Here is a 17,225-nt window from a genome sequence, read left to right as displayed (position 1 = left end):
GAAAGCAAACAGTGTAAAGGAACATCATTGCGTTACTTGACCCATCCAAACAAAATCGGTTAATCATTACATTGTAACAAATAGCGTTGTTTTTTCTTTACGTTATCGTTACCACCGTGTTTGCTGAACCAAACGCCATCAATGGAGGACGATCTCCTCTAAACCTCCAACAATAGACTATATACACCTCCAACAAATATATGACACCGTTGACTTTTTTCAAAAACTTTATTTTATTCAAAATATTTATTTAAAATATAAAATTCAAATAAATGATAGCTCATTATTTTTTAAAATTAAGGTGAGTGATCAAATCTTTTTGAAAAAATTAACGGTGTCATATATTTATAAATAGAGGGAGTATTATGTTTTATATAGCCTATGGATTTGAAGAACGAAAAAGCACCGAAAGGCCCTGGCGCCTGGCTGCCATGCTGCGCGCCCTTGAGGTTCAATGTGCCGCCATCAAGCATGGAGCTTTCCATCCTTGAATCTATCCGAACTCCATGAGTTCAACCATGCTCTCGTTGACATCGAGTCCCGACCTCGATCAACTAGCCCTACAATGCAAGTGTGAGGTTAGGAACTTGGATGAGGGACATGAGCTTGAGGTGGTGGATCCAGATGGTGTAGTGTGAGGTTAGGAACTTGTACGGCAGATGTTTTTATGTTACGAATACGTACGTGATGTAGAACATACAGTAGTAGACCATTTAATCATGCTTAAAATGATTGGTAATGTACAATATGATATTAATTTATCTTACGTAGTCCATAACCCAATTTCGGTAGACAGGATATATTTTGCTAGTTTTGGATAATTATTATAATACAAAAGGACATTAAACTATTTTGCTACAAATGACAAAAGAATTAATTGTACCAAAAAAATCCGAATAAGTTTTCTTATTAAATAACTATGTTCTAATTTAGTTTGAACGCAAACTGAGGAACAGAATAAAGAAAGTAGTTCAAAAAGTCTGTCGTCACTGTAGATATAGAGAACGAAATTTAGGAGACTATAGATACAGAGGACGGAATCCTTTAGAGTGTTATTCCTTTAATCTAGTTTGGAAGACAACCAAAAGAGATTGGAAGGGCTAAAATTCCCCTCTTATTTTAAACCTAGCACTGAATTGCTACAATATTAGTTACTTAGGCTATCTCCAGCAGCATCCTTTCAAACTCCATTCAGTAAACAGTACAGGTCGTAGTAGCCTTGTAGCTAGGCAAAAATAGGCTCAGGAAACAGATTACTAATCAGTGATCACCATAAAATTCAATAAATGGTTCCGGCTGAATCAGAAGCTGGTTCTACTTCTGTGATTTGAGGCGGTTACCACTTACCAAGCAATCTAAAATAGCATTCCCATCAAATATTCCAGAATTGAAGTACATAATAATCTGCCGTGACAATCTACTCAGTGCCTATGCTTGTGTTGGTTCTAACACTACGATGACAGTGCAATAACCAAACATTCCCTTTCTACCAAGAAGCCAACCCATAAAAGAGACCTCACCAGATAAGCTACGACAGCATTTTAACATCGTTTGAAGTAGGAACCTCACCCAGATTCATTGAACCACCAGCTCTGTCATCTTATCCTTGCAACGTGAAGTGACGTTCTTGGCGACCCCAGCAATCTCCTCGATTTGGATGTCCACGAGCTCATTGAGCTGTTGCTCCTGCGTCTTGAGATCCTCTGGCTGCTGCTCAACAGTTTGTTCATCCTCATCCTCAATCTCCTGTGTCCAATACACAGCAAAAGATGCCTCCTTATTGAAACTGGTTGGCATCTGCAACAGACGCTTCCTGTTAGTTCCAGAGGCACTGCCAAGGATCTCCCCCTTCATGCGGTCATATATGCAGGCCCTGAAGTTGTCCATGCTCTTATGATCCTGAGAGTCGAGGCTTAGGAAGATCAGAATTTCCCAGCACCGGAGGAACTGTTTCTTGTTTATCTTCAGCTTCTGACGGACAGTCTCCATCAGGTCAGCTGGTGGAACCATTCTCAAACTTTGGGCCCTTTTTGACAGGTTGGTCTCCTTCAGAGACAAGACAATAGCACCGAGTGCAGGTTTGATCGGATCAAACATGAGCAAACGGAGGCAGTCAATGGATGATCGCACATACTGCAGGTAATCAGAAGGGCTTTCTATTGTAACATCGTAAATGTTCTCAGACTGTGCAATATAATTGATTGCTTCAAGAAGACCAAGACCATGGCCTTCACCCTGATAAGGTGGCAACACAAGTATCTGAAAAATACAACAAAATCGTATAAACACCTAGACAGACAGAAAGTGTGCTTTACTTTCCAAAATATATGGTTATGCAACTCTGTCAATGTCAGTTTAACATCTAAAACAACAGACTGTCCATGGGTGCAAAAGCAAAAAGAACCTAGCAGTGCCATGGAATAACTTCAAGGAAATTGACTAAATACAGGACACCCCCCATAAACAGAAAGTAAAGCTGGAAGAGGACCAACCTGGCTGATTCGTAAGCGAATACTCTCAGGATAATGATAGAAGTTATGCACAGCTGCAAAACCTAGCAGTTCAAATTTTGAACCAGCCTCTTGTGTTGCCTTCTTTACTACCAGAAGCATTTCCCATCCATGTTCTCCAATATCTATAGGCGTGGAACCTAGAGTGCAATGATATAAGCAAATAGAAGTCCTGAGTAAAACAGACTATCATATTTCAAAACCTTCAGTTACCTTCAACCAGAAGAAGAACAAGAGGTACCAGACGAGAATAAAGAAATGCAGCAGCACCTTGGAGTTCAACTCGAACAATCTGGGAATTATATACAAAACAATCTCAAAATTGATGGGAACTGAATGGGAAAACATTTAGAACAGAGAACATGCTGAATGTAAATTTTCATGGATCTAACGTATTCATACTACATACCAGATTAAACATTCTGAACATGGAAAATGCATGTGTTTTAACAGAGTAAGTGATTGGGCTTTATATTGATTGAGAAAATATAGTCATAAGTTTATAGGGTACATATGAACAGATTTAATTGGATGAGTTAAAATCATAGAACAAAGTTAAATAAGTGTTACAAATCCAAATCACAAATGCATAGGATTACAGGAAAAAAAGATTACCTCAACTGCAGGATCTGATTCATATGAGCCATCATGCTTAATGGCACTACCATTTGTCACTGCAGTTCTGTAGCAGTAAGAGAAAGTAACCATATCATGCTTCCTGAAGCAACAAATAATACTGCTGCAGCATACTACTCGACTGTACTCGTTCAGAAACAAGAGTACCTGATATATTCACATTCCTTCGAAAATGTATGCAGGAATTCCTCTTTTTCTACCAAGTTTTCTCCAAAAATGTTCTATTATAGAATAAACAAGGCTTAGGAGATAGGAAACATTATGCACAGAGGCTGTCTCTAGTTATATAAGACATTGTGGATAAAACAAACCTGAAGAACAGGCTTTAGATCTGTTATTCCTTTCCCTCCCTGGAAGATATCAGTAAAAATGTTTTGTCATTGACTTGAGAAAATCAGGAAGGATTACTTACAGTTAACAAATAAATGTCAGATGAAATTTTAAAAATTTAAAATCTGCATTTCACCGCTCATTGAACCACGGAAGCAAATATATTCAGATGTTAAAGAAAGACATCAAAGATGAGGAATTATGTTGAAGGTTCGAGATGTTTTCTTTGAGGTGTCATTGATACATCGAAGAAATAGACATAAATGCAAAACAAGTTGAAGGTTACAATTACAAAGGATAAGTTTGTAAAGAACAGAAGTATCAGCAACTTCTTTGCAGTTTGGATTCAGAAAGCGTTTTAAAGGAATATCAATTACAGTTGGCAATCTTACACAGTAACTGAACATGATAAAAGTTTTATTCAAAAAACATCTATACCCATAAAGAAGTCAAAGTTTTACACAAATGGATCATAACAACAGCGTAGTTACTTGAATATTCTTTGATAAACTAGTACTCACATCAGATGTTTCGTCAAATGAAACATCAGCATATCCATGGAAAGATTTCGCACTTATCCACACATTTATCTGTAACAAACAAACACATCAAATACAATCATGTGGGATAACTAACATGTCAGGCTGGTGGGAGAAAGGACTAGAGTATTATTTCAATAACAGTCCTTTACCTTAAGATTTTTGTAACCATATATTTTTCCATCTTCACCAAAAAAATGGTTTAGGTCAAATGGCTGAATAGCAGTGCAGTCTACAGAGCTCACCTCGCCTGGATTCCATACTGCCATAAAACCAATGCAAGAAAAAAAATAACTTTCTGAAGGAACTAAATTCACTAAGTATATATGTGAAAAGAGTTATTGAAACTAGTGGGAATATGAGACAAACGGACAAGCATACATAGTACATACAGAAGGGGTGTAATAGTTGCTAAAAGGGTTGATTAGAAATATGACACTCCAATTTTGAAAAGTAAGAAAGCAGTTCATTTTCATGCCACTCCATGGCATGAAAATGAACCAACCATCTAATTTTGTAAAAATTACAATCTGCAGAGGGATGCTGAAAGTAATTCCATACCTAGAAACACTTTCATACACTCATTTGCCTCAACACCAGCATCTGCACAACAATAGGAAATAGAAAGTGGCTTAACCAGTTCATCTGTATGTCGGAAATAAACAAAAACGGCTGAAGGCACAGAAACGTGCAAGGGACATCCACACAGATGAACACACAGCGCAATTAACCTGTATGATTGTATCTCATAGAGCAATCCTTATGGGACTGATAGAACCCCAAAAGCATGATATCTCTTCAGGTTTGCAGAAACCAAAACAGGTCTACAGTTTAAATTATGTCAAGTGCACTCCACAAAGAAAGCAAAATGAAGAAAAATGTAAGATGAATAGAATGAGGTTCACCATTTCCTTATCACACTTTAACCTGTGTGACTATCCAAATCCTCTAAAGACAATGCATCAGGGGCTTAACCAAACAAAAGGTTAGATCCAATGCTCCACAAGCAGACAAGCAATAAATTACAGACAATGCACAGCCTCGATCCAGAAAACAGGGCAAAGCCTAACAATTTAGCAACTTCTTTCCACCTCCTTTTTACTAATAGAGAATAAACTCCCCACGCTTCAATGTCGCAACCACCAAATTAAGCAAGGCAGACACATCTAAATGAGAAGCAGCAGCCTCTCGGCTACGCTCCACAGGCATATCCGGCGGAAGCCGCCAGGCCAAAATAAACATAAAAATGAACACACGCCGGAACCCAACAAGACAGCAGGCGCGTCACAACACGAATGGGATCTGCAGCGCCTGACTCGCAGCCAGACGCACGAATCGCCGGAAATGAGAGGGTGATGCGTAGATCGAGTTTGGTACCGGTGTCGGAGAAGAAGACGCGGCGGCGCTTCTTGGTACCGGTGGCGGTGGCGGCGGCGTCGGTGTCCTTCTGCTTGAGCGCCATGGGGGAGGGGAGGACGGCGCGTCTGCCTGGGGTCGTTAGCGAGCTAGGGTTTTGGGATTTTGGGAGTAGAAGAGGCGGGAGTGAGGAGGCGGGAAAGAAATGGGGAATCGATGGCTGCGTTCGGGCGCGGCGGCGGGCGGCGGGCGGCGCGAGCTCCAAAATAAGGACATTATTGTCATGTTCACCGATGCCACATCACCTATATAAGGGGGGGGTTTGGTTACACCCAGCTAAAATTTAGCCCATATCCCATCGAATGTTTGAACCTCCGTTCCGGGTATTAAATGTAGTCAGATTATAAAACTAATTTGTGAGCCGAAGATTAAAAGACGAGACGAATCTAATCCAGTTGGTTGGGTCTATATTTCATACTCCTATTTAAAAGTCAAACGCTTGATGTGACCCAGGCTAAACTTTAGCAGGAGCAACTAAGGGTGGGAATGGATTGTGATCCATATGGTTCTTCACAAAATATCAAGGCCCTAAATAAATTATAGTTCAAAAATGAGTAGAAATAAAGCTCGATCCTAATCCGACTTGATCCTTAAATCTTATAGTGCAAAATTTACAGCCCATTGTCAGCCCTAGGAGCAACCAAACACCCCCTAAGTAATATGTTTATCATTTTTAGTCAGGTGCGATACCGCAGAATACAACTTAACAAGCCTTTTAACGGTTCATGGCCTTTACCGTAGGTGGCGTGAGTACAATGGTGATGGCAAAATCCATGATTAATCATAAATACAGAACGAGATAAATATGTAATATTATTATAAATACGTAGATCAAAATAGATTTAACTGATGTTAAACAAATATTATTAATATCGTACAAATTATTTTTTAAAGAGTAAATATAGAATGCGAAGATGACAGCACCAACGTCTCAGCTGAAGGAAGATCGACAATTTGTACCCACATCATGGTGATAGCAGTTTCCACAAGAAAATCCTTGATTATTATTTCGATATGCTTTGTGACACTTTCTTCTCTTGGAGTTATGACCATGTAAATGTATAATAATACTTACATTTCTTGTTTCTATGGATGATGTAAACGATGCATGTACTTTCTTCTTAATAAACCTGCTGGAAGAAGCGAAGCTACTTCGAGGGGTGGTCACGAGTGACACAAGGGCGCTAAAATAGGCAGCCAGACGGTTCGGCCCTAGGGCCGGACGATCCGCACTAATGGTGTGAATGGTCCACACGCGTGCAGAATTAGTTAGCTAAAATCGTAGATTTAGCTCGGGTACGGATTGTAGCGGGTCCAGACCCTCTCTCTATATATACATAGAGTACTACGGTCGATTAATCTTCATCAATCGAATCAATAATCAGTTTACATCTCGTTTTTACCTTAGACATTAGAAGTAGTTCTAATTTAGCTCTATATTAGCCTTTCCTACCCCAAATTCTCTGCTTCTCTTCGGCTCTACGTCGATTAGAGGTGTCTAGGGTGGCCTGTCGACCCTAGACAAGGCTTAGTACCTCTCCTCCCAGACGGGGTCACTCTCAGCAGCGAGATCTAGCACCGCCGGCGAACTCCGCCGCCCTGGGTACGCGCGGACTGTTCGGCCTCAGGCGCGGACCGTCCGGCCTGTCAGGCAGGGAACCAGCCTCTGCGCCAGGTCGTGTACCGTCCGGCCCCTGGCCGCGGACCGTCCGCACCTCCGCAGAGAGCACCGCTACAGGTTCTCAACGCAGTGATTGGCGTCCGGATCTGCGGCAACAAAAACAACATAGTATTGCACCACAATGTTGTCTATGTCTTATTGCTTTCCTAAGTAACCATATCTAGATGTATGTTTGATAATTGTCTTGTTTGGATATATGTGATTGGTTTTCCCTGTTTGAGATGCAAGGATGCTCATCCCTACATGTAGGGGGTAGTTTGAGGAGGTAAATTATGCGGAGTGGTGTCACCAAAACTGAAACTTTTAATTAGATTGTCTTATCATGGTGCAATAAGCCATTGTTGGTGCCCCTTGAGACAAAACTTCTTGACCTGTTTAGAGTCTAGAACTTCAAACATCAATGCAGCCTGACTACTTATACTATATTTTGTATGAATTACCCTCCAAAACTGTGAAAAGTTATGTAGTTATTCATCATGGAGGATTGCAAAAATCCATCACCTAAAAATAACCCAATTTAATTTATTAGTTTCCAATAGAAAGAAAAACAATTATGTTTTCAAATAATGAAATGGAGACAAAAAATAGTTCTTGAAATGATAAAATTTCACCAGATGTTTCATGCATTCATGTTGAAGCATATAATTTGTTTGATTTGATTTTCAAATTTACAATTTGTTTGATTTGATTTTCAAATTTACAATTTTGGATTTAATTTTGTGAGAAACCCCCATTTTATAAAATAATAATAAGTTGTTAAAATATTATCTTTGGAAAATATGTATTTTAATATGTTAATAATACTTTTTGAATTTTTTCGTTTTGAAAATTATTTATATATATTATTTTTGTTTTATTAAAAATAATAAATAATAAATCATCGTCATCTTCCTCTCTGGTCGAGCGGCCAGGGCAAATCATCCGCTAATGCGCATTGTGCAGGGCACATCACGGAGCGGAGCGCTCGGGCGTGGCCCGCTACAGTCATGGCGATGACAATTGCTCAAGCTTCATTAAGAGTGCATCTATTTTTTGAATTATAAAGCTGTTGGGGCCTTCGTCTTCCGAAGGTTCTCAAAAACATGATTTAACAATACTTTCCAAGTGTAACACGTGAACAGGTACCTTCAGACTTGGGTCAAAACCATATACGATGTGAAAGGCGTAACCGAGACGAAGACTGATACTGCTCCGAAGCTACGCGCAAGGGAGCTTCGGCGCAACTGCGGAAAAAGGAACCGACTTAAAGAGGAAAAGACTATCTAGTCTCCATTGGGTTGTCCATAAGTCAATAGAAAATATAAAGGACATAAATGTAAATTTACACAGGTTGCGCCCTGTGCCTATAAATAAATGAATAGTACCTCGTACTGTTCACGCTGATTTGTACTTGCTTGTGCATCACACTTATACTTTCACCTTCTGTCAAGCCGAAGGTACAAATATAATTCAATATTGTTTCTATTTTTTCGTGATAATATAATTAAGATGAATTAATAATGTTATATGATTGTTTATGTTGCTTCTCATATTTCATATGCTTCTTCTTTTATTAACATATACTGCGATGATGAAGGTATGTCCTTCATGATCTTCGTCTGAAGATCATTATATCCTAAGGGAAATAATGCTTCGAAGGACGAAGGGCATTAACCTTTAACATTTTTGTGTTGCCTTGTTCTTAATTCATAGCATTTGAGAACAAGTCCTCAACATTGATGCTCACCTCCGGTGAACTCATTCGACCACCTTCGGCAAGCACTGACCTTCGTCATGCCGCCGAAGAAGATAGCTGCGTCAGGGGCTGCTGCACTGCAGCCACTGGACACAAACCAGGAGACTCTCTCTCTCTCCGAGAGGCTCGAAGCCAGAAAAGAAAGGCTACTAGTCCAACACTCTAGGAGGAGGAGTTGGACCAAGAGATCAGGGACATGGAAATCATCCATCAACAAGTGCAAAGGAAGAAGGAGAAGATGGCTCGGCTGGCCGATCTTCAAAAGAAGATTGATGAAGCTACTGAAGAAGTGCGTCATCTTGCTCAAGATGAACAAGACCGAAGGCCTCAACACAGGGAGCTTTGTTAGGAAGGCTTATTCAACGAAGATGGATGGTATGCTGATTTTAATCATGATACCTTTACTTTTGATGATGCTTCTCCCTTGGCAGCAGAATTGCAGGCTATCACATGGCCACAATCCTACAAGCCACCCCAACTACCCATGTACTAGGGGCACTCAGACCCAAAACAATTTCTGATGAGCTATGAGGCAACAATATCCTCATACGGAGGCAATGCAGTTGTCATGGCTAAGTCCTTCGTCATGGCAGTCCGGAACGTGGCCCAGACATGGTATTATTCCCTTCAGCCAGGGACAATCACGTCATGGCAGAAACTCAAGGACATGCTGGTGACCAATTTCCAAGGCTTTCAGACGAAGCCAGTCACAGCTCAGACCTTGTTTCAGTGCACGCAAGACCATGAGGAATACCTTCAGGCGTATGTCCGAAGGTTCTTGCGATTGAGGGCACAAGCGCCCACAATGCCCAATGAAATTGTCATTGAGGCCATGATTAAGGGTCTTCGGCCAGGACCCACGGCTCAGTACTTTGTCAGGAAGCCCCCACAAACTCTGGAGAAGCTGCTTTAGAAGATGGATGAGTACATCTGGGCCGACAACGACTTCCGCCAAAGAAGGGAGGAAGCTTACAGATTCTCGGAAATGACCAGGGGCTTCGGAGGAAGAATCCACTCGAGGCATGTTAGGTCAATCCACAACTCCAGTCAGAATGACGACAAGGGGAGCTAGCTTCAGAGGCCACAATACACCTCACAATCTTCGGGGCAACAATAAAGCTCTTTCAGGCCGCCAGCTCCAAGGGACAGAGGCGCCAGGGGCTTCAGAGGAAGATATGGGGATCAGCCCAGGAAGATCTACTGCTTATTCTGTGGTGAGGACAAGGGCCATACTACAAGAATGTACCAAATCACCATTCTGAAGCAAAAGGAGATCGCAGAAGCCGAAGCTCGGCAGAATCAGCCGAAGCAGGGCTTGCACACTACTTCGTGTCACTCTCCCTACATACCAGAATATGTGGGCAATCATTCTGCAGCTTCTGTTGCTTCGGCTAGCCATTCACAGGCTTCATGGCCACAGCTCCCACCCCCACCACCACTTCAACCTACCTATTCCCGAAGCTAGCAGCCAGAAGGGCGCCAGAACTCCCAACAACAATGGGAATTCAGGGAGGACTCCGAAGCTCGCACAGTCAACAGTACTGTGCCAGAATCAAAGCACATTTATTAAGCGATATCCTACATCTGAAATACTTTTATATCCTATGTCATTTTGTTTTTCAATAAGGAACAAGTAATGTAAATCTAGTTTTAATTCCTTGTAATAATTTCACTTCTATTAGAATGAAATATATATTCTTCACAGACTTACGAAGCTCAAAAATTGCCGAAGCTCAAAAGTTGTTCTTAAGGGAGCGCAGCGTAAGCTTTGTCGAAGCTACAAAAAAGTCGTTCCTAAGGGAGCGCAGCGTAAGTTTTGTCGAAGCTACAAAAAAGTCGCTCCTAAGGGAGCGCAGCGTAAGTTTTGCCGAAGCTACAAAAAAGTCGTTCATAAAGGAGCGCAGTGTAAGTTTTCTGCTCAAAAGTCGTTCCAAAGGGAATGCAGAGCCAAATACCGCCGAAATATAAGGCGAAGAAGTTCAAAAGACGTTTCTAAGGGGATGCAGATTTATACCGCCGAAATAGAAGGCGAAGAAGTTCAAAAGACGTTCCTAAGGGGATGCAGAACTTACACCGAAAAATAAACGGTGAAGCCGAAAAATAAACAGCAAAGAGATTTCAGTCGTTCCTAACGGAATGCAGAGATTGTGTTCCAGTGTGGAAGTGTGAGTGTGTGCCTTCGGCATCAGCATCATTTTGCATCATATCATCACATCATTCCGCATAGCATCACATCATACATCATATCACATCAATGACATGAATCGGATACAAAGGTGATCTTCGGAGAAAGCTTCGTAAAAACGAAAATGTGCTAAGGCACAAAATAAGAGTTGAGAAATACAACTTCATCATCCCTGTTACAAAAGAAGATATCCCTTGTTTACGAAGCTTGGATATTTTTACGAAGCATGAATCTTTTTCTTCACGACGCATGAAAAGAAGGGAATGTGTTTTTTCGCCAAAGGCTTAAAAACAGTATGTATCTAAGTTTCATGCATCGTAAAGAAATAGAATATAATAATTTACATATTCGATCTAAAGTTACACACATCAAATGTTATAGCTTCATTGCAATAAAAGCATAATATTTATTCTATTGTCTCTTACATCGACCATTTAAAAATGTTTTTACAATAAGTGCTAGTCTTCTTTCAAGATTTTCTCAGTAACTTCATTGAGCAATTTATTGACGACTTCGTCAACAATAGATTCGGCAATATTAATGATCTCCAGTGCTTCCTTCGTTTCTGGATCGTCCAGGGGATCGAAGGGTTCCGGCAGCAGAGATAATTTAGCCGAAGAAGGAAAAAATTAATTAGTCCGGAGCCATAAAAACAAATGCCGAAGCCAAAGGCCACGAAACAATACCTATACGTTTTTCACGCTCTGCAGCTTCTTCAGCCTGTTTTGCTTCTACTCGGGCGTCGTGAATGTCTTTTTCACTTTTCTTCATAATTTCGTGAGCCATCTCTCGGCCACCATTTACCCAGATGTCATTGTAAAATTTCTCGCCCATTAAACTTGCTTCAGCTGAGGGATCCTTTGTATCATCCATGGAGAAGGCAGCTTCGGCCTAGGCCAGGGTCTTGATATGGTCGCATCCCGCCTTCTCCAGGATGGCTGAAATTCTCCACGCACCGGAAAACGCGCAAACATCCCCACGATCACTTAAAATCTCTTCAAAGGTTTCGGCCTCTCCACTTATCCACTCAATAACGCCTTCAGGTCGCCTCGTATGAAGTTTTCTTCGGAAGAGTAGGCGCCCACGATGGCGAAGCTAGTCTTTATTTTCTTCACGTAGTCCAAGGATTTTTCAAAGCACCTTTCCTTGGATGTGCGAAGTTCTTCAACGTTTTTCTCTAAATGATTTTTTCAATATTCGTTGATTTCTCGGTTAGCCTCTTCGAGTGCGCATTTTTCTTTAACTTCGGCCAGCTGCCTTCGCAGGTCTTCAATTTCAGTTTTTTGAGCTTCGGTCTGGGCTTTGAAGCTAGCTTCGTATTCTTTGACTTTGTTAACCAGAGAAAATAGGATTTTGTCTTTTTCGATACCTTCGTTTCTGAGTTCAATTACCTCTGAACGAAGGTTGTTCAGGGCCATTGTATAGCCTTCATCCTCCATATTTTTCTGTGCCCTAAGGGCATTACTAAGAATCAAACCCTGCGAGAGGAGGAAAGAATAAGTATGACAAATAAAATACTTCATTTTTCAAATTTAGAGTTAGTTTTTATACCTTTAAGCTATTGTATGCTACGCTGTCAGCAAGTTCGTCGTTCGATAAAATCGAAAGACCATCTTCTAGCTTCGGGAATCCGATGCTTTTACCTATCTCCCGGCAAACGGATATTTCTTTGTTATCCAGGAGACAGTACAAAAAATCTTCTTCGCCACTACCATTGAACACTAGTGCCTCCTTCAGATACTTCAATTTTTGGGCATAATGTTGCACTTCTAACATTTCTTCTAGGGATAATACCTTCCCCGAAGCATGACGAATAATGTAGTCAATACTTTTGTTCGGTGCTTGAGGGCCAGGAGTTTCGGTTTTTTCAGTTGCAATTTGCTCTATTGATTTTTCTATCGGGTCATTAAGCTCCATCTCGGTGGGCACTGAAGGCCCAGCTTCGGTCTCAGCCTGAATTGTTGCAACCTCAAGTTCTGCGTGTTTCGTTTTAGCTTTGGGTTGTGCCTTGGGAGCTTTGACAATTTTTCTTGTAGGAGCAGGACTCAAGGTTTTTGCTGTTTCTAACACAACATCTAGCACATTCGCCATTCTTCTCCTCTTAGGAGTTGCGGCAGAACCCTTTTGTGCCTTCGGCACTGTTGCCTCTACTGAAGGGCTCAAAATCTCTGGCATCTTCACTATTTCTTCAATTTTTGGCTTTTCAGCCTTATCAACCTTCGTTTCAACTAGCTTGACTGAAGGTAACTTCGACATTATAGCCGACTCTTCAGTCCTCTACGCAGGAGGAACAATTTCTTTTTCGGCAGCCGAAGAGGCCCCTTCGCCAAATTCAGGAATCACGGCAGGTTCAATGTAACGCGGCCGGTGAGTTAAAACCTTCATCTTTTTTGCCCTTCGGCTCAGCTGTGATGGCTGAAGCGGCAACCTTTCCAGAAGCAGCAATTTTTCTTTTTACCTCCTGTCCCCGCAGCGGGTAGCGGTAGTCGGGGTATACGAAGCCGATGGCGTCAAAAAGTCTGTTCGGTCTTTTCTTTCCCCGACCTCCAAAGGTTGCGGACAGCGCATTATCTTCCGCCTTGGAATATGCTCCAAGCAGTTCGTCACTTGTGGCCTCGATACACTTCAGCCAGTCATCATTTGGCTCATCAAACTTATCTCCGAACCTGAAGGTATACTTCAGTCGGACCAAACCACCTTCGCTGGAGTCAGTAATGGTCACCTTCGGCATTTCCCAGCTATCTACAAGTGGCCATACCCTGAAGGCTATATGTTCTTGAACTAAATCTCTTGTTCCAATAAAGGAGCAAACAGTGCTGAAGGCCCTCTGACATGCTTCAACTGTCTCATCAATTTCTATCTTCGGCCTTCGGAGGCCGAAGCGGGACCAAATGGGGCGCATGATGACTTCCTTAATGTCTTCCCTCACTTTCAAATCATTCTTCACACAAAATCATTCTTCCATCCAAGCTCCGGGCCATCTCTTCCGAAATGTTGGCACCGGGTGGCTTGCGTTGAGGCGAGCGATAAATCCATAACAACCAAAGTTGTTGTGATACTGTTCTTTGCCCATGACCTTCGTCTCATATAGAAGTTCATGCATACTGCAGAAACACTTCGCGCTTGGCTCTAGCCCTTGACTCCTTACTGCCCAGACAAAAATCCCCATCCTTATTATGGCTTCGAGGGTGATCTGATGAAGGAAGATTTGTAGGTCTTCAGCACTTCAACTACAAATTTACTCAAAGGGAACTAAAGCCCAGCCTTGAAGAAGCTTCGGTAAATCACAACTTCGTTCTCCTCAGGGGCAGGGACGTTGTTGTCTCCGCCAACCCTCACAATAGACATATCCCGAAAGTACCTTCCTCTCATGTTTTCAAGATGACTCTGTTTGATGGTCGATTTTTCGAAGATTGAATGACTTGGCCTCCAGGGCCGATCCTCAGAGTCTTCGTTCCCACTTTCCACATCATAGCTATCGTTGTCGCTAGTGTCTTCAGATAAGCCTTCTAGTATCTCTTTAGTAATTTTCTCTGTATTTGTTTTTGCCATCGACTCAACAAATCCAGCAATATAAGGATCCTCAGCCTTCTTCTCCTCAAACAGCTTCGCCTCTTCAGTCAGCTTCGTCTCCACAGCAACCTTCTCTTCCGGAGATATTTTTTCTCCAGACATGGTGAAAACGTGTCTTTTGAACCGAAGCTCAGAGAGCTTGAAAATCTAGCAAGCGCTAGTGAGCAAGAGCTATAAAATTGAGAAAATAATGCAAATCGCACAAACAACGTATCAAATGCAGCTGGTGTGAGTTCCTATTTATACGCCCAGTGCGCTGCAAATTGGAGGGCCCCATCTGTCATTGATTATTGCTATTCTAGCAAAGGGAAGGTGTTTGTTCGAACCTTCGTCTTAAGACCTTCGTCCATGTCGCAGTCTGAATTCGTTATATTAACAAATTAATACTGCGAGGGGATACTGTTGGGGGCCTTCGTCTTCCGAAGGTCCTCAAAAACATGATTTAACAATGCTTTCCAAGCTATCTAGTCCCCATTGGGTTGTCCATAAGTCAATAGAAAATATGAAGGGCATGAATGTAAATTTACACAGGCTGCGTCGTGTGCCTATAAATAGATGAACAATGCCCCTGTACTGTTCACGATGATTTGTACTCGCTTGTGCGTCACACTTGTACTTTCACCTTCTGTCAAGCCAAAGGTACAAATATAATTCAATATTGTTTCTATTTCTCCGTGATAATATAATTAAGATGAATTAATAATGTTATATGATTGTTTATGTTGTTTCTCATATTTCATATGCTTCTTCTTTTATTAACATATACTGCGATGAATGTATGTCCTTCATGACCTTCATCTGAAGATCATTATATCTTAAAGGAAATAATGCTTCGAAGGACGAAAGGCATTAACCTTTAACATTTTTGTGTTGCCTTGTTCTTAATTCATAGCATTTGAGAACAAGTCCCCAACAAACGCCTTAGAGCATCTTCAAAAGACTCTTCATTTTTTGTCCTCTATTCGACTCTTTATTTGTCTTTTCATAAGATTACGTTTTATATGTAGCATCTCATTAATCCAACAGACTATTTATCTAGCTTGGCTAGTCAGGTAGCTAGCCAAGTTTGGCTAGTGAGGGAGATAATTTGGAGAGTCGGATAACTTGGCGAGTTAGATAGCTAATCTGTTGGAGAATTATTTTGCCATTGAATAACCAAAATTTAGCTTGATGAGTCATTTAGCTAGTTTGTTGGAGATGCTCTTAATGGCCATTTAAGTCATCACATACTCTTCCTATCCTGGTTGGTGGCGCCACCCTCTTCCCTATAAATAGCAACTTCGTCCCTTCCTCATGTCAATGCCGAGCCTAGCCACCACAACACCAGTCCGAGCGACTATGTTGTCGTCGATTGTGAGAAGCTCCTAAGACTATCTCCAACAGCTTGCCCATCCCTATACCCATATTCAAACTCCACTCTACGAATAGTGCAGTCTGCAGTGCAGAACAGTGCAAAACAATGTTTTTGGTAAACTATGGGTAGACTGTTGCAGATGGCCTAAGCCTCCCAAGCACCAAAGACTACTTCCCCAAGATCCCCAAATCCACCTCGACCACGTCGAGCTTCCCTAATTTTGCTGGTAGGTTCTCTAATCAATGTTGGCTAGAGGAGGAAGAAGGTCATTTTGCAAATAAGTCTCTATGTTTTGTTATTTTTACGTCCACTATTAGGGCCTTCCTCTTCTGAAGGTCCTCAAAAATATAATTAAACAGTTGTTTCTAGCATAAGTTATTACAGGGAGCTTCATCTTCAGGATGCAAGTCTTTTTCTTATGATGAAGCCATACAAGATGAACATGTGATCTAAGGATGACAAGAATGAACGTCGAAGCTATCGCCAGATTGACAGCTTCAGCTCGTAATGGAGATAAAATATGATGATAATGTCATCCGAAGGGGGAAAAGACTACTTAGTCCTTAATGATTTGTATTACGATCATAAGTGAATATTGAGGACATAAATGTACTTTTACCCGGGTTGCGTTCCGTGCCTATAAATAGATGAAAAGTAGCATCGTACTGTTCACGCTGGTTTGTAATCTCCCTTGCGTCAACACCTTTGAGCAAGCCGAAGGTATCATTGTAATATAAATCTTGTTAATATTCATGTATGATTTTGTGAAATGCTAATATGAATGAATTAATGGGATACTTGTTGTTTTCGTCTCTTTGTATTCTCGCTTATCTATAAAATGATGAAGGCATGTCCTTCATGACCTCCGTCTGATAATCATTATGTCTGTGAGGAGATGATGCTTCGGAAGACGAAGGTCCTTAATACTTAACAATTGTGTTGCCTTGTTCTTGATTCACAACATTTGAGAACAAGTGACCAACATTGGTACCCACCTCCGGTGAACTCACTTCCACAACCTTCGGCAAACGTTAGCCTTCATCATGCCGCCGAAGAAGACAACAACACCAGGGACTGCCCTGCAGCCACTGGACACCAATCTGGAGACGCTCTCACTGAGAGAAGCTAGGAGCCAGAAGAGAAAGGCTACCAGCCCAACACCTCAGAAGGAAGAGTTGGACCAGGAGATCAGGGATTTAGAAGCTATACATCACCAGGTGCAGAGGAAAAGGGAAAAGATGCTTCGGTTAGACGAACTTCAAAGGA

At 41.4% G+C, this 17,225-nt stretch overlaps 1 protein-coding gene across 2 annotated transcripts; it reads right to left on the bottom strand.

The window, feature by feature from the left end:
- Window positions 1–12: 12 nt before the first annotated feature.
- LOC542083 (histone acetyltransferase 1) lies at window positions 13–5,648 on the bottom strand. Of its 2 annotated transcripts, XM_008653624.3 has the most exons (11): window positions 5,393–5,648; window positions 4,577–4,618; window positions 4,168–4,277; window positions 3,998–4,066; window positions 3,458–3,496; window positions 3,294–3,367; window positions 3,126–3,192; window positions 2,724–2,802; window positions 2,493–2,650; window positions 1,570–2,259; window positions 13–560 (listed from the first exon to the last, which is right to left on the bottom strand). In XM_008653624.3, the coding sequence occupies exons 1-10, from the start codon at window positions 5,475–5,477 to the stop codon at window positions 1,576–1,578; spliced, it is 1,407 nt and encodes a 468-aa protein (XP_008651846.1). In that variant the 5' UTR covers window positions 5,478–5,648; the 3' UTR covers window positions 13–560; window positions 1,570–1,575. The 2 variants fall into 2 exon arrangements, with proteins under 2 accessions (XP_008651846.1, NP_001105187.1); NM_001111717.1 differs by lacking the exon at window positions 13–560 and having other exon boundaries at window positions 1,281–2,259; window positions 5,393–5,532.
- Window positions 5,649–17,225: the final 11,577 nt, after the last annotated feature.

The sequence above is a fragment of the Zea mays genome, chromosome 7 (genome assembly GCF_902167145.1).
Source record: "Zea mays cultivar B73 chromosome 7, Zm-B73-REFERENCE-NAM-5.0, whole genome shotgun sequence".
Taxonomy (NCBI): Eukaryota; Viridiplantae; Streptophyta; class Magnoliopsida; order Poales; family Poaceae; genus Zea; species Zea mays.
This window is presented reverse-complemented; position numbering and strand designations above follow the sequence as displayed.

Excerpts from the sequence above, each read along its gene's own strand:
- LOC542083 (XM_008653624.3), bottom strand. The coding sequence starts at position 5,477 with ATGGCGCTCAAGCAGAAGGACACCGACGCCGCCGCCACCGCCACCGGT. Across the intron at positions 2,651-2,723 it reads TGTTCTTCTTCTGGTTGAAG|GTTCCACGCCTATAGATATT; the intron begins GTAACTGAAGGT and ends ATTGCACTCTAG. Across the intron at positions 2,260-2,492 it reads TTCGCTTACGAATCAGCCAG|ATACTTGTGTTGCCACCTTA; the intron begins GTTGGTCCTCTT and ends TGTATTTTTCAG.